Source organism: Pelodiscus sinensis, chromosome 2, assembly GCF_052426305.1.
Source record: "Pelodiscus sinensis isolate ZL-2025 chromosome 2, ASM5242630v1, whole genome shotgun sequence".
Taxonomy (NCBI): Eukaryota; Metazoa; Chordata; order Testudines; family Trionychidae; genus Pelodiscus; species Pelodiscus sinensis.
In genome coordinates this window covers 257,042,713-257,063,114 of record NC_143053.1, presented here as the reverse complement: position 1 = coordinate 257,063,114, position 20,402 = coordinate 257,042,713, and the positions used below count along the sequence as shown (strand labels likewise).

At 50.4% G+C, this 20,402-nt stretch overlaps 1 protein-coding gene across 8 annotated transcripts in view; it reads left to right on the top strand.

The window, feature by feature from the left end:
- Window positions 1-20,402, top strand: part of ALS2CL (ALS2 C-terminal like) — an 83,824-nt gene that overhangs the window by 36,668 nt on the left and 26,754 nt on the right. For all 8 annotated transcript variants that reach the window (XM_075922969.2, XM_075922971.2, XM_075922970.2 and 5 more), the window contains 9 exons: window positions 3,709-3,874; window positions 5,735-5,863; window positions 6,579-6,698; window positions 8,026-8,102; window positions 9,901-9,967; window positions 10,823-11,019; window positions 13,217-13,282; window positions 15,385-15,483; window positions 18,102-18,260. In XM_075922969.2, coding sequence (XP_075779084.2) covers window positions 3,709-3,874; window positions 5,735-5,863; window positions 6,579-6,698; window positions 8,026-8,102; window positions 9,901-9,967; window positions 10,823-11,019; window positions 13,217-13,282; window positions 15,385-15,483; window positions 18,102-18,260 — 1,080 coding nt within the window. The remainder of the gene's footprint in view (window positions 1-3,708; window positions 3,875-5,734; window positions 5,864-6,578; window positions 6,699-8,025; window positions 8,103-9,900; window positions 9,968-10,822; window positions 11,020-13,216; window positions 13,283-15,384; window positions 15,484-18,101; window positions 18,261-20,402) is intronic.

The window sequence follows — 20,402 nt, the reverse complement described above, 5'->3', positions numbered from 1 at the left end:
CACAAACCCATGCTGGCTATTCCCTATCACTTTATTACCTTCCAAGTGTTTGCATATGATTTCCTTAATTACCTGCTCCATTAGCTTCCCTGGGACAGACGTTAAACTGACTGGTCTATAGTTTCCTGGGTTGTTCTTATTCCCCTTTTTATAGATGGGCACAATATTTGCCCTTTTCCAGTCTTCTGGAATCTCCCCTGTCTGCCATGATTTTTCAAAGATCATAGCTAAAGGCTCAGATACCTCCTCTATCACCTCCTTGAGTATCCTGGGATGCATTTCATCAGGACCTGGTGACTTGCTGACATCTAACTTTCCTAAGTGATTTTTAACTTGTTCTTTGTGTATCCTATCTTCTAAACTTACCCTCTCTCTGCTTGTATTCACTGCGTTAGGCACACCTCCAGACTTCTCGGTGAAGACCGAAACAAAGAAGTCATTGAGCATCTCCGCCATTTCCAAGTTTCCTGTTACTGCTTCTCCCTCCTCACTAAGCAGTGGGCCTACCCTGTCCTTTGTCTTCCTCTTGCTTTTAATGTATTTATAAAAGGTCTTCTTGTTTCCCTTTATGCCTGTAGCTAGTTTGATCTCATTTTGTGCCTTTGCCTTTCTAATCTTGTCCCTGCATTCCCGTGTTGCTTGCCTATATTCATCCTTTGTTAGTTGTCCTAGTTTCCATTTTTTATACGACTCCTTTTTTATTTTGAGATCGTGCAAGATCTCCTTGTTAAGCCAAGCTGGTCTTTTGCCATATTTTCTATCTTTCCTACACAGCGGAATTGTTTGCTTTTGGGCCCTTAACAACGTCCCTTTGAAATACTTCCAACTCTCCTCAGTTGTTTTTCCCTTCAGTCTTGCTTCCCATGGGACCTTACCTACAAGTTCTCTGAGCTTATCAAAATCTGCCTTCCTGAAATCCATTACCTCAATTGTGCTGGTCTCCCTTCTACCTTTCCTTAAGATCATGAACTCTATTATTTCGTGATCACTGTCCCCTATACTGTCTTCCACTTTCAAGTTCTCAACTAGTTCCTCCCTATTTGTTAAAATCAAATCCAGAACAGCTTCTCCTCTGGTAGCTTTTTCAACCTTCTGAAACAGAAAGTTGTCTCCAATGCAGTCCAGAAACTTATTGGATAGCCTGTGCCTCGCTGTGTTAGTTTCCCAACATATGTCTGGATAGTTGAAGTCCCCCATCACCACCAAATCTTGGGCTTTGGATAGTTTTGTTAATTGTTTAAAAAAGGCCTCATCCACCTCTTCCACCTGGCTAGGTGGCCTGTAGTAGACTCCTAGCATGATATCACCCTCGTTTTTTACCCCTTTTAGCTTAACCCAGAGACTCTCTACACAGCTATCTCCTACATTCATCTCCACTTCAGTCCAAGTGTGTACATTTTTAATATACAAGGCAACCCCTCCTCCCTTTTTTCCCTGTCTGTCCTTCCTGAGCAAGCCGTACCCTTCAATACCAACATTCCAATCATGCGTCCCATCCCACCAGGTTTCTGTAATACCAATGATATCATAGTTGTATTTATTGGTTAGCAATTCCAGTTCTTCCTGCTTATTACCCATACTTCTCGCATTTGTATATAGGCATCTAAGATACTGATTTGATCTTGCCTCCCTGTTGTGCCCTGACCCTCCTTTCTCCTTGCCATTATAGGCCGTAGTCCCCCCCATTTCCAACCCATCTCCCAGTCCCGCACATGCAGCACTTACCTGTGGGCTTTGCTCACCTGCCCCCGACAAACCTAGTTTAAAGCCCTCCTCACAAGGTTAGCCAGTCTGTGTCCAAACAAGGCCTTCCCGCTCCTGGTGTCAGTTAAGGCCACAATGCCGGGTGGCTACTCCTGGTGTCAGTTAAGGCCACAATGCCGGGTGATGCCTTATCCAGGGGCGGGGATCCTTTTTCCAGTCACTGACCCACAGAAAAATCAGTCGAGGAGGGGGGGCAACACAGAGGCAAAATCAAAAAAAAAACCGTAACGTGACCCCCACACACACACTCATGCTTAACTCAGCATGCAGGCCAGGAGGGCAGCACTGAGGCTAAGATGGGCACGTCGGCCCTCACACCCCAACACCATGCAGGGAGGCACTGAAGTTCAGGGCTTCCCTCGGCAGCAGGGCAAGCCGGCCCTTGCATTCCAGCCCCATGAGGGGGGCGGGCGTAGCACTGAGGCTCAGGGCTTCTGGCCCCTGGTGTGGAGACTTGCCACAGGGGGCCGGATCCGGCCTGTAGGCCCTTGGCTTGCCACCCCTGCCCTACCCACCAAGCTAAAAGTTATACTGAGAGGTACCACATCCTCCTCCCCTGGCCTGGAGTCTGGCCCTTTAAAAATGCCTGAAGACAAACACTTTGCACCACTTAGTCGGACCCAACACAGACTCTTGGGCTATGTCTACACTGGCGGGTTGTTGCGCCAGAAGTATGCAAATGAGGCGAAGTGTGGAATATCCCCGAGCCTCATTTGCATACCTAATGAGCCGCCATCTTTGCAAAAGAGGCTCTTGCGCTAGGAGCTGTCTACGCTCCCCCTTCTTGCGCAAGAAAAACCCTCTTGCGCAGTGCCATTATTCCTGAAAATAATCAGCGTAGCGGCATTGTGCAAGAGGGTTTTTCTTGCGCAAGAAGGGTCAGTGTAAACAGCTCCTTCTAGCGCAAGAGCCTCTTCCGCAAATGAAGCTCGGCGATATTCCACACTTACCCTCATTTGCATATCTCTGGCGCACCATTGCGCCAGTGTAGACATAGCCTTGATTTGCTGAAATGTGTAGACATACGTACAGACCAGGCCTCAGGTGGAGAGGCAAGCAATGAAAAGGCCAAAGACCTAGGTGTTGGCTGGACGCTCCATTTCAGCTGAAGTGAATCGTATCTTGTGCAATTTTTTGGACGCATACTAGAGACAGCACATGCAAATGGCCGCTTACATAGACCCTTGATAAGCCTGCTCGTAACTGAGCATGAGTAACTGCTGCAGAACAGCAACACAGCTCAGGTAGAGAGCGGATCAGATCAGAACAGAGGGAGACTTTGCCGGTTAGACCTGCCAAAGAAGTATTTCACTCCCAGGCAACAGTAGCAGGCCTGGAAATTTGCACAAGGATTTCTCTATTGGAAAGTTTGCTGTAGACTTGCCAAGGACAATGGCAGAGGTGCGAGCGGGGCTGGCAGCTTGCTCTTTCTAGATCTCCCAGTTCACTAGGCTACGTTGGTTAGGATTATGACACCCCTATTCAGGCATTACGTGGGCTCTGTTAGCAGAGTTGGTGCATAGCACGGGTGTGATGGGTTTGGATACTTGCTGGGACCTTGGGCCAGGTGGAAGGGGCCTGGCTTCATGCTCCCGGAAGGGGTGGGGCCTCAGGTGGAAAGGGCGGGGCTGGGGACAGCTAGCTCTCAGCACTGTCTGGAGCATGCAATGTTTCACTCCCCCCACCCCCAACAGGCAGCCCTCATTGCTGCCCAGAGCACGCTGTAGGGCAATTTTTAAAGGCCCTGGGCTCCTGTGGCATCCGGGGCCACCGGGCCTCAGAGCGACCAACCCCTTTGTCCTGGTGGTGGGCCAGGGTGTGACTGCACATTCAACTGAGCGGGTGGGCGGGGGTGTACAGCTGCCTCATTCAGGGCAGCAGGCGAGAGACTCCAGAGCGTGGGGACACAGGACGGGGAACAAACTGGTGTCTTGTGCCTTGCAGTGAATTCTGGAAGACGCACAAGACGGCGCTGAAGCAATTCCTCGCCGACTTCACCTCGGAGACGTCCATCCCCGTGGCCCTGCATACAGTCCTCCATAAAGCTCTCCGGGATCATGTGCGGCAGTATTCCCACATCCTTGTCAGGCTCAGGGAGGCCATTGGAGAGGTACTAGACCAGTGTTTCTTAAACTTGTTAAGACCGAGGAACACCAAACAATAATTTTTGTAATGGGGAACACCAAGGATTTTTTTTATTGAGGAAAAAAAAGCCCCCAGGAAAAAGTTGTTGAGCAAAAAAAAAAAAAAAAGAAGCTTGTCCCTTTAAGGGTGGCCATTTTGAATTCTGTTCTCTCCGTGGTACACCTCCGACTGCTGCAGAACACACTTTAAGAAACTCTGTACAGACGATCTCTACTGCATTCAGCAGACAGTCTCAGGATCCCATACACAGAGCTCTGGCGGATTGTGATAACATTCACCACCACATGCTCTCAGGAAAACGAATGCAAGAGGCAGACACAGTGGCAAGGGGCTGTGCTTGTGCAGAGTCCTTAATCTATTGGTCCTAAAATTCTTTACTCTCTGATCTTAGGCGCTGCCAAAAGTTTCTCTCAGCGCTAGGAGCAAAGAGTCTAGTAGCAAAGGTCCCCTGAAAGGGTTGAGTTTGTCAAACAGTTTCAACCGAAGCAGGAAAACCCCCCAAAGCCAGTTGGGAATCTCCAATGAAACATGGCTCTTTTGACCTGACTCGAAGTGATGCTGGCGTTCCAATGCCCCCAAATGTCTCCATTTCATTGTTGGTTTGGCCTGATGTCAAACTGGGTTTTGGTTTGGAATTGCCAATGACTAGAAAAATCCACCCTTTGCCCACCTGGACTGGTAACCATAACACAAGCCACCCGGAATACACGCAGGTGTAGAGAGGGGAACGGAGTGGCCCCGGTTCACCCTGGAAGCAGAGAAGGCAGAAGGGTGGGGGAGGCTAGACTTGAGGCATGTGGCAGTCATTTGCTCTAACCATTCAACCATACTGCCTCCCCATAGAATGGCACCTTCCCAGGTATGGCCCTGATCATCTAGGCTGGCTGCCTGTGTAACACCCCCAGAATGACTCTAGAGCATTCATTAAATGAACAATAATCATTAATACATCAGCACTTCACAAGCTAGTGCAGTGGTAGGCAATTTGTGGTCCGCAGGCTGCAGGTGGCTCTTTGGGGTTCCATGTGTGCCCCCCCCATGCTCCCTTCCCCCACGCCTATCACTCTCATGTGCCAGAGCCCCTCACTTACTTAGTCCCCCCTCTCTCTCCCTGAATTTCTGGAGCCTCCTCCTCACCCCCCGCCCGCCCACAGCCAGAAAGCTGCAAATCAGCTGATTCTCGGTGCTACAGGGGTGGGGGGGAGGAGCAGGGAGGGAACATGCCTGGGAGAGGAGGCGGGGAAGAGGCCGGGCACAGATTTGCTCTTGCAAAGGAAGTGCAAATGTGTCTTTTGAAGCTGCGGGCAGTTCTATCACGGTATGAATGATTCGAGCATTTCCCCTGGGTTTGGAATGTTCCGCGAGCCCTGCCTGCATGCCTGTGTTTAATCTTCCCCGTGGGGGCGGCGGTTCGGGCCCATGACAGATTTCAACCGCGTGGCCCACCGAGCCGAAGGCTGCCCATCGCTGAGCTCGTGAGATAGGTTAGCCCAAAGACCTCAGCGCTGCTTGGTCTGTCCTAGAGCCGTGGTGTAGGAAGAGATGGAGATCACGTTGCAGTGGGGGAGGTCGAGGTTGGATCTTAGGAAAAACTATTTCCCTAGGAGGGTGGGGAAGCCCTGGGATGGGTTCCCTAGGGAGGGGGTGGAATCTCCATCCCTAGAGGTTTTGAAGTCCCAGCTTGACCAAGCCCTGGCTGGGATGATTGAGTTGGGGTTGGTCCTGCTTTGGGCAGGGGGCTGGACTCTGTGACTCCTGAGGTCTCTGCCAGCCCTGGAACGTCCCCAGCTGAAATGTTCCTAAAGCTGCATCCCCCTGTTGCCAGAGCCCGGAGACGGAACTCGTCACCAATGCTGCCAAGCAGTACTCCAAGCTGCAGTCTTTCATCAGCCAAGTCCTGGATGAAGCCTGCCTGACCAAAGCCCTGTGGAAGTCTTTGGGACACAAACTCACGGTGAGTCAGACGCAGGCTCTCGGTGGCCCGCCCGTTGGTGGTCCCGCCTGGTCATGCTCACGGCCCAGGCAAGAGTTTCTGGAGCATGCCTGGCACTGGGAATGAGACAGGGCCCCGTGAAGTGAGTCCTGTATTGCACCCCCTTCTCCAAAGGGATGGCCTTCCCCGTGCACCCCAGGTCTTGTGTTCTCAGGTTTGCTTCCATAACGGGTTCATTCATAGAGGCTGTCCAACAGCTCCTTCACCGAAGAATGGTGACCCTCAGAACGGGCAGGGGTCAGGTTGGCTTTGATCGGCCAGCTCTCGAAATGCCCCTGAAATGATACAACACTCCCCGTCCTACCAACCCCCTCCTCAGTTGCCCCGCTCAGACCCCAAAATGCCCCTTTTCCATTTGGAACTCAAATGCTCCTGGAGACAAAGCCCAATGTAGACTCAGAGTGAAGACTTGTCTAGGTCTCCTACTTCTAGGGTATGGCCTTGCAGGTATCCAAGGGGTCTCCGTCTCTGGAAACCTCATGTGGCTGAAACGTTAGTTTAGGGAAACTCTTCCGTTTGGCTGCTTCTGAGCCCCATAGCTGTCTAACACTGGCAGTCAGCTCATCTCTCTGAGGGTCAACGATTAGACTGTGGCGCCCTGTATTTAATCCTACTGATGCTTCTTTGTGGGAGTCCATGAGCTCTTTATTACATACTTCCTTGGTTCCCTCGGCAGGACTCGCTCTGTATCCCTGAGCGCAGGGTGCTAGAAGACAGCAAAAACCTTCCAGTCTTGGCCAGCGTGGGTCGAACCGACCGGGTTCTGCTCTTTAACGACATCCTAGTGCTGATTCAGGTGAGTTGGTGCTGGGGGAAGAATCACCAGCTAGCAGAGTCACCATGCTAGGCTCAATGGTGTTAAAAGTAACAAAGGTGTGTTGTGAGCAAGACACGAGAAGTCATTCTTCTGCTCTACTCTGCGCTGATTAGGCCTCAGTTGGAGTCTTGTGTCCAGTTCTGGGCACCGCATTTCAAGAAAGATGTGGAGAAATTGGAGAGGGTCCAGAGAAGAGCAACAAGAATGATGAAAGGTCTAGAGAACATGACCTATGAGGGAAGACTGAAAGAATTGGGCTTGTTTAGTTTAGAAAAGAGACAATTGAGGGGAGACATGATAGCAATTTTCAGGTATATAAAAGGGTGTCTTAAGGAGGAGGAAGAAAACTTGTTTATCTTGGCCTCTGAGGATAGGATAAGAAGCAATGGGCTTAAACTGCAGCAAGGGAGGTTTAGGTTGGATATTAGGAAAAAATTCCTAACTCTCAGGATGGTCAAACACTGGAATAAATTGCCCAGGGAGGTTGTGGAATCCCCATCTCTGGAGATATTTAAGAGTAGGTTAGATAAACGTCTATCAGGGATGGTCTAGACAGTATTTGGTTCTGCCATGGGGGCAGGGGACTGGACTCGATGACCTCTTGAGGTCCCTTCCAGTCATAGTATTCTATGATCATCCAGACACCATAGCTTCATGTATGCTTTGGTTCCCAATATAGATCAAGAGAAGAAAGCTGGGTGGGAAAAGAAGAACTCTAGCATAATATTTTTTTCTCCTGGTTCACATGTGCCATCATACCAAGCCTATGCTACTTAATGTCTATGGTTAGAAATAGACTTGGCTTTCTTTTTTGCCTGGAGGAGAAAGGGCTTCGAACCGAAGAGATTAGTCTAAAGCAGTGATTCTCAAGTGTGGTCCAAGGACCACTAGTGGTCTACAACCATCTTGCAGGTGGGCTGCGGGCTTGCTCCTCCCTTCCCGCACCCCTGGTGATCCAGCCCAACCCCCCATGAGGTTGGAGCACAGGCGCCAGTTTCTTTCTGCGAGGAGCATGGGGGGAAGGCAAGCCTCATGGTCTTGATCCTGCTCATGAGGGCAGGAAGTGATATTAATGGAGGAGGTGCAGGGGCTGGGATGGGAAGTTGGGTGCAGAAGTTCTCCCAGTGTTGGCGTCACCAGATCTGCTGTGATTTTTTAGGCGAGGGCGGGGGGGAGAATCAGCCAAATTATTTCATCCAGCTCTTGTCATGAAACTCTGTTCCCTAGATCACCAGACCAGGCGTACTATCTGGGGATGTAATAGTAGCTCATCTCAAACTGATCATCTCTTGGTTTGCTTCTGTAGGGGAACAACTTTCAAAGTTTTAATCTGAAGCTTGTGTGGGTAGATGGAACCTGCAGTGACAAGCCAGCTCCAGAGAAGTAAGTCTAATACTTACGTATTTCCTGTCATTCACTTTGAGAGCCGTCTCCTGGCCCTTATCGGTGGCTGCATGAGTGGGAACTGGCTGTGGGCTATGCATGAGCCTAGTCATCTCTCAGACCTGCTTGCAGGCAACTGAGCTGTGGCATGCTGGGTTGAGTGATATTTTCAGAATAATCAATGCTAAAATGTGGTGCAGTGAGAGACTGGAGGAGCTTACTGGTGTTAGCTGCTCAGAAGCAGGCAGGGGTTTAGGAACCTTCCTGAGGAGAAAATACCAGGCACAAAAGGGCTTTTCAGTGCAGTAGCGAGGTGGAGTAGGAAGTTTTGAATGGAAGCTAAAGCTAGAGAAATTGACATTGAGAGTAAGGAGCAAATTTCTAACCATTAGGACATGCTCCCAAGGGAAGTGATGGGTTCTCTATCTCTTGGAGTCTTTGGACCAAGAGGGTTTTTTGGAAGATCTACTTGAACCAAACCTGAGGCTATGTGTAGATTACAGGATTCTTTTGGAAGAAGCTTTTTTCGGAAGCGATCTTCCGAAAAAACTTCTTCTGAAAGAGAGCGTCCACACGGCAAAAGTGCATCAAAAAAGAACATAAGAATGGCCAAACTGGGTCAGACCAAAGGTCTATCCAGCCCAGTATCCTGTCTGCCGATAGTGGCCAATGCCAGGTGCCCTAGAGGGAGTGAACTGAACAGGTAATGATCAAGCAATCTCTCTCCTGCCATCCATCTCCACCCTCTGACAAAGAGAGGCTGGGGACACCATTCCTTAGCAATCCTGGCTAATAACCATTAATGGACTTAACCTCCATGAATTTATCTAGCCCTTTTTTAAACCTTGTTATAGTCCTAGCCTTCACAACCTCCTCAGGCAAGGAGTTCCACAGGTTGACTGTGCGTGGTGTGAAGAAGAACTTCCTTTTGTTTGTTTTAAACCTGCTGTCCATTAATTTCATTTGGTGGCCCCCAGGTCTTATCTTATAGGAACAAGTAAATAACTTTTCCTTATTCACTTTCTCCACACCACTCATGATTTTATAGACCTCTATCATATCCCCCCTCAGTCTCCTCTTTTCTAAGCTGAAAAGTCCCAGTCTCTTTAATTTCTCCTCATATGGAACCCGTTCCAAACCCCTAATCATTTTTGTTGCCCTTTTCTGAACTTTTTTACAAAAAGGCTTCTTCCTCGTAGAATGAGGATGCCGGAACCCACTCCCCCCATTCTTCGATCTTCTTGCAGAAGAACACAATTGCAGTGTAGACGTTCCTCAAGTTTTGTCAGAAAAACGAGCGTTACAGGGACATTGGAACAGCGAGCCTGTTATTGCAAAATCTATTTCACAATAACGGGCTGGTTGAAAAGACGTGGAATAGCTATTTTGAGACATCCCAAAATAGCACCACAGTCTAAACGTACCCATAGCGACCACTAACTCCCTGAGGAGAACCAGCCAGCCAAATGCCAGAGAAAGAATGCTTGGGGACATGCCAAAGCCCCGCCCCACCCTACCCTATCCCACGTCCCATGTCCAGCTGTGGCCCTCTCTGTCACCTTAGAGACAGGAGATAAACCTCCCAGAATACACTGGAGTGGGCAGACTAGGAAATCCCTTCCTGAACCCTGCACCTGGCCGGAGGAGACCCTGAAGCATGAGGATTTTTAGGCACATAAAACAAACCAGAAGTGGAGTGGGAAGTTGGCACAAGAGAGAAGTACGTCTTTCGGTGGACAGCCCATAGAGAGAGCACTCGCCTTTCCGCCCCTCCTAACATTCCCTTTTTGCTCCACAGACAAACCCTCCGTATCGTCACACCAGAAGAAGAATTCGTCCTCTCTGCCAAAGAGCCTCAGATGAGGGTGAGGAGCCGTGTTTGGTAGAATCATTGGCTACGTCTAGACTGGCATGAATTTCCGAAAATGCTTTTAACGGAAAAGTTTTCCGTTAAAAGCATTTTCGGAAAAGCACGTCTAGATTGGCAGGATGCTTTTTGCGGAAAAGCGTCCGTGGCCAATCTAGATGCGGTTTTCCGCAAAAAAGCCCTGAGCGCCATTTTCGCAATCGGGGCTTTTTTGCAGAAAACAGTACTGTGCTGTCTACACTGGCCCTTTTGGGCAAAAGTCTTTCGGAAAAAGACTTTTGCCCAAATGGGAGCAGCATAGTTTTTCCGGAAAAGCACTGACGATCTTGCATGAGATCGTCAGTGCTTTTCCGGAAATTCTAACAGCCAGTGTAGACAGCTGGCAAGTTTTTCCGCAAAATCATTTGATTTTGCGGAAAAACTTGCCAGTCTAGACACAGCCATTGTGTGTAACTGCAGGGCCATCCTATCTCTGGGAATAAGGAGAAGAAACTGAAGGAATAAATACCCCAAAGGGCATCCAAAACCAAGAGCAAAACACTCCGATGTTTTGCTCATAGGCGGATTCTTGGGACAGCCGGTCCTTGCAGAAGCACAAGGCATCCATGTGTCTGCCTCAATGCAGGTTGGGATGCTCCTGTGGTTATTGGACATTATTCTCAGAGGCCTTCCACTTGAAAACTCATCTCCCAGAGGAGTAACGGGCAGGAGCAGCGACCCAAGATGATTGCATGGTGGTGGTTGGTCAAGGGGATACAGGCCGACCTGCCGGTTTCCCTGGGACACGGGCTTGTTCTGTTCTTCTCTCATTCCCGCCTCCAGTCTCAACTCCCTGGTCCCTTTGTGCCCCCAGGCCGTCTGGCATTGGAAGCTGAACCAGGCCGTGTGCCAGGCGCTGAACGGGAAGAGAGATTTCCCCTTGTGGGGCAAGGCTAGAGAGGGAAGCGAACCTTCCGTCTATCGCTTCTTCAAGTACACCTTCCGAGCAGAGGGCAGGCTCAAGAACGCAGTGTACGAAGGTGAATGGTCCTGGGGCAAACCACATGGCAAGTAAGGACGTCAGCTTGTTCTGTGCATGTGTGTGACCGCCCCGGGGGATGTGAACCTGGGACCTCAGCAGAGGAGCCTCTACCGCATGAGCGATAAAGCCAGCTGGCTCTCAAGGGTTTTGTGGGTCTGTTAAGGGTTTTGTGGGTCTGTTAAGGAACAGGGTTGTTAGCCAGACACCTAAGTCTTGGAAACCGTTTATAAGGGAAAGACACCTGCATGGGAGCCATGAAAAAATCTGGCTCCATGCCCAGTGTTTACAGCTGGTTGAAATGCTTTTGACTTGTTCAAATTTCGATGCAAAAGTTTTTGCTTTTTCACTGTTTTGCAGAGTTGGGTGGGTTTTTGATCAAATGAGAATGACTTTTCAGACACGTGCCCAGTTTAGAAACAGGCTGCCAAAAATGTTCTTTTCTGCCCAGTGCTAGCAATCTCTTGGGAACAAAAGGTTGAAATCTCAGCTTTGCTGCAACTGCTCCAGGTCAGCTTTGCAGCATCCTGAAGACACAATTCCTGAATTGTATTTGACCATCTTTGTTGCCTGGGTATCTCGGCTTGGAATAAAACTGTAAGAATGGCCAAAGCAGAAAGAACCAAGGGCTGTGCAAAATGCCTCAGTTAGAACTGGAAGGGACCTGAGAGGTCATCGAATCCAGTCCCCTGCACCGTCTAGAATCTAGATCATCCCTAACAGGTGTCTGTCTAACTCGCTCTTAAATATCTCCAGGGATGGAGATTCCACAACCTCCCTGGGCAATTTACTCCCATGTTTAGCCACCCTGACAATTAGCAAGTTTTTCCTAATGTCCAACCTAAACCTCCCTTGCTACAATTTAATCCCGTTGCTTCTTGTCCTGTCCTCAAAGGTTAAGGAGAACAATTCTTCTCCTTCCTCTTTGTAACACCCTTTTAGGTACAGGTCAAACCTCTCTAATCTGGCACCATCGGGACCTGACCAGTTCTGAACGAGAGAATTTTCCAGACCATGGGAGGCCAATATTGTCTAGCAGCATTACCGACACTTCCATTGCTTACTGGGCTATTAGAGGACATTTAGGGTGTGTCTAAACTACATGCCTCCGTCGATGGAGCCATGTAGATTAGGCTGATCGGCAGAGGGAAATGAAGCCACGATTTAAATAATCGCGGCTTCATTTAAATTTACATGGCTGCCACGCTGAGCCGACAAACAGCTGATCAACTGTTTGTCGGCTCAGTGCGCTAGTCTGAACGCTCCCAGGCCGACCTGAAAGCCCTTTATCGACCTCCCCATTATGCCTCGTAGGATGAGGTTTACTGGGGAGGTCGATAAAGGGCTTTCATGTCGACAGGGGAGTGTCCAGACTGCCCCGATCTGCTAACAAACAGCTGATCGGCAGAGCAGGGCAGCCATTTAAATTTAAATGAAGCCGCGATTATTTAAATCGCGGCTTCATCTCCCTTTGCCGAACAAACAAATCTACATGGCTCCGTCAACGGATCCATGTAGTCTAGATGTACCCTTAGGGGCAAATTCGAGCTAAATAACTGCCCAGAACACTTAGAGCCAGGACTGGTGACTATAAACAAAGTTTACGGGATGGCGGGAAACTTGGCCTCACCCATGAAAAGTGCACCTCCGACTAACTCAGATAATTCCAAATGACGGATGCTTCTGGACCAGAGAGCTCTGGACTAGAAAGGATCCACCTGTACTTGAAAACTGCTATCATGTCCTCTCTCTGTGTTTTCTTTTCCAAGCTAAACACACCCTATTCTTTCAATCATCCCTCATTAATTCCCCATCTCTGCTCCTGTGTGCTTCACCTCCTCCCACTCCCAGCGTGTGCTCTTAACGTGGGTTAAAATAGCAGTGAAAACACGGCAACTTGGCTTGTAACTGGGGTTAGCAGCTCAAGTTAATCAATGGTGCATCCGGGGTCTGACAGTGCAGCTAACCAGAGTGAATAGGCCTCTTTTGTGCCGTGAAGACCTGCTGTGTGTCCGTATCTATGCTCCTGAGCACAGTTGCTCACCTCTGGGGTCTAGGACTCTCCTGCTGTGCTGTTACACTATGGGGAAGGGGCTTCCTGATCTTAGCTGAGGTGTGGACTCGGCCGAGAAGCGTGGGTATTGAAAGCGCTTAATGTTCCAGCATTGTTAGAGAAACAGCAGCTGTTCTGGAGCCGTTTCTTATGGCGATGCTCGCTCTGAATTGCAGGGGGACGTTGAAGTGGCCTGATGGCCGGAACCACGTTGGGGATTTCCAAGAGGGCCTGGAACACGGGTAAGTCATAGAACGCTGGGCCCCCCTAGCTTAGAAACACGCGTCTGGGGAGCTGGCTGTTAAAGGGACAGCGACACAGGAACCCTAAAGCAGGAGGTGGGTTTTGCCTAGCGTCACGTGGCAAGCACACCTCGTCCCAAGGCAGTGCAGCCCAGTGGCCACAGTCTATAACACATCCCTAGGATTCAGGGCAGCACAGCCTAAGGGCTAGAGTCAATAAGGCTAGCCCACAGTTCAGGGCAGCACAGCCTAATGGTTAGAGTCAATTGTTTGTTTGGGGCAACTGACCAAGTAGGGGGGCCCAGGCCCATCCTACTCCACCGGGCCCTGAGGCAGAGGGCTCCACCACTCACGCAGTGGGGAATCCGGCGGCAACACACTGAGCTCACTGGGGTGGGAGATACCACTTGTGCACAGGGTCACTTCCTATCTGATCTAGTACAGGGACGTTCCACATGTTCTCTGGGTCCTCCGGTCCCACAGCAACAGCCTCTCCCTGGGGCTGGCAGTTCGAGGCAGTCTCCTGCGTTTCTGGCTCCCAACATCTGGTTCTCTGGCTGGGGTATTGCTGGAGCTCTCACATAAGGTCCTTCTCCCCCGGTGTCCAGCCCAGACTGAGCTGAGCGGCTCCTTTTTATATTGCTCCAGCCCTTGGAGCATGCCCAGTGAGGTTGGGGACGGGACTTCCTCCACCCACAGGGTATTAAGCCCTCCTGGCCCAGTGTGAGGTATGCACACCCTGTCACACACAGGCCTAGGTAGAGAAACATGGAGCCATGGCCACAGTCCACAGGGCAAGGGGAACAATGGTCACGCCTTGAATCCAACTCCCTGCGCAGGTGTTTGAATCCCTAGTTCTAGCCCGTCATGGCTGAACGGCAGGATACGAGAAAAGCCCTTCCCTCCAGTCCCTTTGGGCTCCTGAGCGCTGCCACGTTTCAGCTGCTCAGTGCTCTCCAGGTACAGCAAAGGCTGTGATGATAGCCCAGAACTGCATGTGAGGTGGCTGGTGGCAAAAGAATAAGAGTTAGGGTGGCCATCAAGGTACCTCAGGAATAGAGGACAGGTGCATTTAGGACATGGGGGGGGGGGGTCCAGAGCAGGGCAATGTGGGTGGATCAGGAGTCAGGGCTGGGGGTGGAGGGGTCCAGGGCAGGAGGATAGGGGATTCAGGAGTCGGGGTGGAGGGGCCCAGGGCAGGAGGATAGGGGGTACAGGAGTCAGGGTGGAGGGGCCCAGGGCAGGGGGATATGGGATACAGGTGGCAGGGTGGAGGGACCCAGGGCAGGGGGATAGGGGGTACAGGAGTCAGGGTGGAGGGGCCCAGGGCAGGAGGATAGGGGATTCAGGAGTCGGGGTGGAGGGGCCCAGGGCAGGAGGATAGGGGGGCACAGGAGTCAGGGTGGAGGGGCCCAGGGCAGGGGGTAGGGGGTACAGGAGTCAGGGTGGAGGGGCCCAGGGCAGGGGGATAGGGGGGCACAGGAGTCAGGGTGGAGGGGCCCAGGGCAGGGGGTAGGGGGTACAGGAGTCAGGGTGGAGAGGCCCAGGGCAAAAACCAGGGTAGCAAAAACCAGGCCCGTCCTCTGTGAAAGAGGACAGACGGCCCCCCGCCACAGCAACTGGCTGGCAGGAGCTAGCCCTTTGGCTCAGGCAGCAGTGAGTCCTTTGGAGCGCAGAGTGCCCCAGCTTAGAGCACCCCTCTGGGGCAGGCTGAGGTGGTCCCTGGGCAATGTCATCCCCAAACTGGTCGGGACAAGCACACTCCCCTAGCGACAGCCCTGCAGTTATGGTGTGAGGCTGAGCCAGTGGATTCTGTTGCTGGGCATGTGTTGCCTCTTGGACCAGATAATACCACAGACTACAGCTTCGTGACTACGTGTGGGGGGGCATTCGCCTTCCCCTTGCACACCCGAGGTGAAGCGAGGGGGAGATGCCTGGTGCCGCGGCAGCCGACCGGAAGCCGGCTCGTCCCTGGTGTCAGTCGGTTGGCACGGCCACTGCGTGCGTGTAGATTAGGGGTGACGAACGGGGCCACCGGTATAAAAGTCTCCTGAGACCTTTGTTCCCGCTTACGCGTTGACGTCTCCCTGTCTGCCCCCCAGCTTTGGCATCTGCCTCATCCCGCTCGCCTCCGAGGACAAGTACGACTGCTACAAATGCCACTGGTGGGAAGGCCGGAGGCGAGGCTATGGCATCTGTGAGTAAGTAACGCTCCGAGCCCGGCCTCTGGGCAGCGCCAACTCCCAGCTGCATGGCGGGTGGCGGCTCCTTTCTTGGTTACGGAAGAGCCAACCACCGTGGACCCGTTGGGCAGGGCAGGCCTCAGAACACGAGGGCACTAAGTGGCCTGTGGGCAGGACGCAGTTGGCTGGGGTTGGGCTGGAGGGGCCGCTGGATGCTTTATTTACCACAGACATGGGCCGCTTGCCGCTCCGTAGGCTGCGGTTCACCGTCGCCAACCAGTGAAAGCTGAGGGAAATGGGGCCCAGCCCTCAATGCTTCCCGCAGCAAGCGGCGTGGATCTGCAGGTAAATAAAGTGTCCGGCAGCCTGCCAGGGCTAAAGCCCACTCCTGAAAAGTAATTTACTGTTCCTATAGCCCTGAAACACAGCTCCATGCTCATAACAATCGTGGCATCTTGCCCTCCATCTCTCCTACGCCATGTCGCCTCACCGAAGCTGTGTGCGGGCCTCATTCCTCCATGAGAATGATGCCCCAGGAGTCTTCTGTCCTTGTTTGGTCTGGTGCGCTCCGGGGGATCAAGGTGTACCTGCACCTTGGGAAAGAAGGGCTAGTTTGTTCTGCTAAAGGCAATTCCAGTCCTTCCCTCCCGAGAGGCAAAGGAACATTTACTCTGCCCACAACACCAGGCCCCAGAACGTAAAGAGTGAAAGTCAACAGAGCCGTTGTCAGAGCAGCCTGCTCTTGGATCTGGTTTCCAGTCTGCCTGAGACCTATCATGTGACTGTGCAGAGTGTCCTGTAAAGACTTCTAATACTTCCCACAGACAGAGTGGGAAGCGACTGTCTAGGAAGTAGTACGGCAGAAAGGGATCTAGGGGGTCAAAGTGGACCACAAGTTGAATATGAGTCAACAGTGTGACTGTTGCAAAAAAAGCAAACATGATTCTGGGATGCATTCACAGGAATGTTGTGAACAAGACACGAGAAGTCGTTCTTCCGCTCTACTCTGCACTGTTTAGGCCTCAGTTGGAGTCTTGTGTCCAGTTCTGGGCACCACATTTCAAGAAAGATGTGGAGAAATTGGAGAAGGTCAACAAAAATGATTCAAGGTCTAGAATACATGAGTTATGAGGGAAGACCAAAGGAACTGGGCTTGTTTCGTTTAGAAAAGACAAGACTGAGAGGGGACATGGGAGCGGTTTTCAAGTATCTCAAAGGGTGTTACAGGGAGAGGAGAGAAAAATTGTTCTTGACCTCTGAGGACAGAACAAGAAGCAATGGGCTTAAACTGCAGCAAGGGAGGTTGAGGCTGGACATTAGGGAAAAGTTCCTACCTGTCAGGGTCGTGGAACACGGGAATAAATTGCCCAGGAAGGTTATGGAATCTCCATCTCAGGAGATATTTAAGAGCAGGTTAGATAAATGTCTATCAGGGATGGTCTAGACAGAATTGGGTTCTGCCGTGAGGGCAGGGGACTGGACTCGATGACCTCTCAAGGTCCCTTCCAGTTTTAGGATTTTATGATTCTATCATTCTGTGACTCTACTCCTGTTACGGAGGCTAAACGGGGCAATCAAATCAGTCTTTAGTGTGCCAAAGGTTTCCAGGAGTCAACAAGGAGCTTCTCCATAGAGCACACTGCTCAGCTGGCCGAATACATCAGAAGCAGCAAAGTGCTTGCTGCTTCTGGAGAAAGGGTAGTTGATAATCTGATGAAGTGAGCCAGGCTGGCCCACACACAAGATCTTAGGATGCGCTTTGAATGCTGGCTGTTATTACCATCTGCCTAGTTGGTGAGAGCCGGTGTGACACAAGGTGGGTTTCAATCCCCGTTCCAGGTCAATATAACAAAAGTGGGTACCCTTGTTGGCCATCTCCAAGGAGCGGTCAAGGACTGCTTAGAAGAGTTGATTCAGCCTGCAGAAGCCCTGCCACTCCCCTGCCCCCAGGCTAATTAGTGTCTGGGGGTAGGGGGGAAGCACATGAAATTTCCTCTGCCCTGCCAGGAGCATAGGGCACTTAGAAGCTCCTGGCAGGGTGGGAGGAGATTTTGCGCACTCCCCCGCCTCCAAACCCTGATTGGCCTGGGGGCAGGGGGAGCGAGCAAAGTCTCCTCCACCCTGCCCCCATCCTGCAAGGCATGCAAGGTGCTTAGAAACAGCCCTGATTGTCCTGGGAGTAGCAGGGGGAGTGCACAAAGTCTCCTCCCACCTCCAGGGGCATGGGCGCGTAGGGGTATCCTCTGGGGAGGGAGCAAAGACTTCATGCGCTCCCCCACCTCCAGATCAATAAGTATCCTGGCCCCGCCCCTTCTTCTTGAGGCCCCACCCCTTCCGGAGCGGCCCAGGGCCACTTCAAAAATTTCTGCAGTAGCCCCTGGCAAAGGATTGCCCACCCAGGCTTAGAGGAAGGTCCAAGTTCAAGGCTCAGATCTGGGGTAATGGTTGTCTAGCCCCATGTACTCGTGTCTCATAGGACAGGGTAGAAGCATGATATGGGGGGACGCTTGCACCAAAGTTGCCCTCACTTAGTGTCAGAAGACTGCAGTGTCCTGGCAGATGAGCCACAGCAAAAGGAATGGGTGGTAGTTCCCATTGGACTGTCTTAAAAATGGCGCTATCCAATCTCTCTCTAGGTATGGCAATGAGATGGTTTACAAAGGATACTTCAGTGATAATCTGCGTCAGGGTTTTGGCATCCTGGAAAACCCTTCCTCGGAGCAGCCGTTTAAGTATACCGGGCAGTGGGACGGTGACAAGAAGAGCGGGTACGGCGTCTGGGACGACAAGGACAGGTAACGTTACAGGAGGGTGCTCAGCCAACGTTCACGCCAAGTGGGTTCTCAGCTGTCCTCACCCGGACGCATTTTCGACTTGACTTTGAGAGGGGCTGTCAAGGCTAATCCCCACTCTGGCACGATGAATGCAGAAGTGGGGAGCTGGCAAAAGTACCCCAAAACCGGACCTCTACAGGCTTTGGTACAAAAACTCCCCCCCAAATCCTAATACCCAGATTTTGGGGAATCTGCTGCCACCATCAAGTGCTTTTGAACCCACAAATGGGCAGACACTTGAAACCAACCCCAGGGTACCCCAAGGTCTTTTCTCCAAAGAGCTTGAAAAGAAAAGAGAAAATACAAGTTGCAGTCTGTGATTGCTGTCCCCTCGTCAGAGGCATGCGGATCCCACAGACAGAGTTTCCTGGACACAGAAATGAACCAATACCAGGTTAATTAAAAAAAAGAAAAAGAACTTTTATTATTAGAACAATACCCTGTTTACAAGAGTAGTTGGAACAGCTAGATGGTAAGAGCCACAAATTAATATACTCATGGAGGATTCCCCCAGAGCCAAATCTTAGTTGCAAAAGAGAGGAAAACCCATTTCTAACAGCACAGACATCAGATCCAAAATCCCAAACCAGAAAACAATAAAACCTGACAGATTTATCTAGACTTTACCCTGCTTACACATTATGAAGAGTCTTTTTCTTGGAGGGAGACATGTCTTCTGTCTCCCTCAGTATCTAGAGAGCAAACTGGTCCAGAGACAAAGGAGGAAAAAATTCAAAAATTCCTTTGTCTCAGTTTGAAATCCCTATCTGCATTTCTAATGGCTGAGGAGATACCTGGCTAGGTATAGGGACATAGTTAACCCCTTAACCCCCAGGCTGCTAGCCATCCCTCATGGTTATGACAGGGGCCAACGTTGATGAAAAGTTTGTGACCATCTTGAGCGGGGCAGAGGATTGGAAATAGTTTCCCAAAGGATTTTAAAACTGGGTTCATTACAATTTGGAACAATCCCCCAGCACTTTGGAATTCTCCAGGCCGGAAAAAAATAAACCCGTCATTTTGGATCGATCGTCATGCTCCATTTTTAGTTGGACCTTATTTTTATTGGAAAACTAATTTTCCAAACACATTTTTTTCAAAGCCAAAAATTGGCAACACTTCCTTTGAAAATGCCGAAGTGGAACCTAGCGTGCCAGCTGTCTCCTTGTGGGTTTTTTTCCCGAAATGAAAATTGACATAAGCTAGCAGCAAGGGGATTCGATTTTAATGGAACTGCGCTTGCAGTTCAATGATTCCATCAAAGTGCAGCCTTGAATTGTAACACTTGAGGTGGCCTGATATTGATGTAGGTCTGATGACCACACGATTGTCTTGGAACATTGTAATGAGGCCAGAATATCTTATAAGGGGAATACTGATGAGTCACTCCTGTAGCAAATTCTCTTGCAGTGCATGGCAATAGCAGCATCTAAGTTGCAATGACTTCGGGGCCAGCAAACGTTCTGCCAGGTGTGCACATAGGATGGGTGTAGAAAGAGTTGGATGGATGAGGTCTCCTTGCATTGATGACTTTTCCAGCAAAAGGAACTGTATCTATATACATAGCAATTTTATGTGTATCTCTATCCAACAGCTAGCTGACTGTTAAGTACGTTGGCTCTGGTCTACCCTAGGGAGTTATTTCAAAATAACCTCCTCCCCTTATTTTGAACGAAGAAGTGGAGTATCCACACACCCTAGCCCGATATTTCGAAATAACCGGCTAGTTATTTTGAAATCTGTACTCCCGCTTTCCTCCGGGAATAACGCTTATTTCAAAATGGATATTTTGAAATAGCAGTTGTGTAGACGCTCCGCTGCTGCTATTTCAAAATAACGACTCCTCAGAGTCATTCAAAGTAATTAGTCCCCAGTGCTTCTGGGGCTCTAAGTTGAGGTAGCACGTTCACAATAACAGAGCCTGCCTCGGACTCATTTCAAACTCCCCCATAGTGGGGACACGCTATTTCAATTTTGTTATTTTGGGAGTTATTATTTCAAATTTAGCTATTTCAAAATAATTTCCTAGTGTAGACATGCCTTTATTGATGTAGTGTCAAAGAGCATTGGAAAGCCACATTGGTAAATCAACAGTAAATAGAC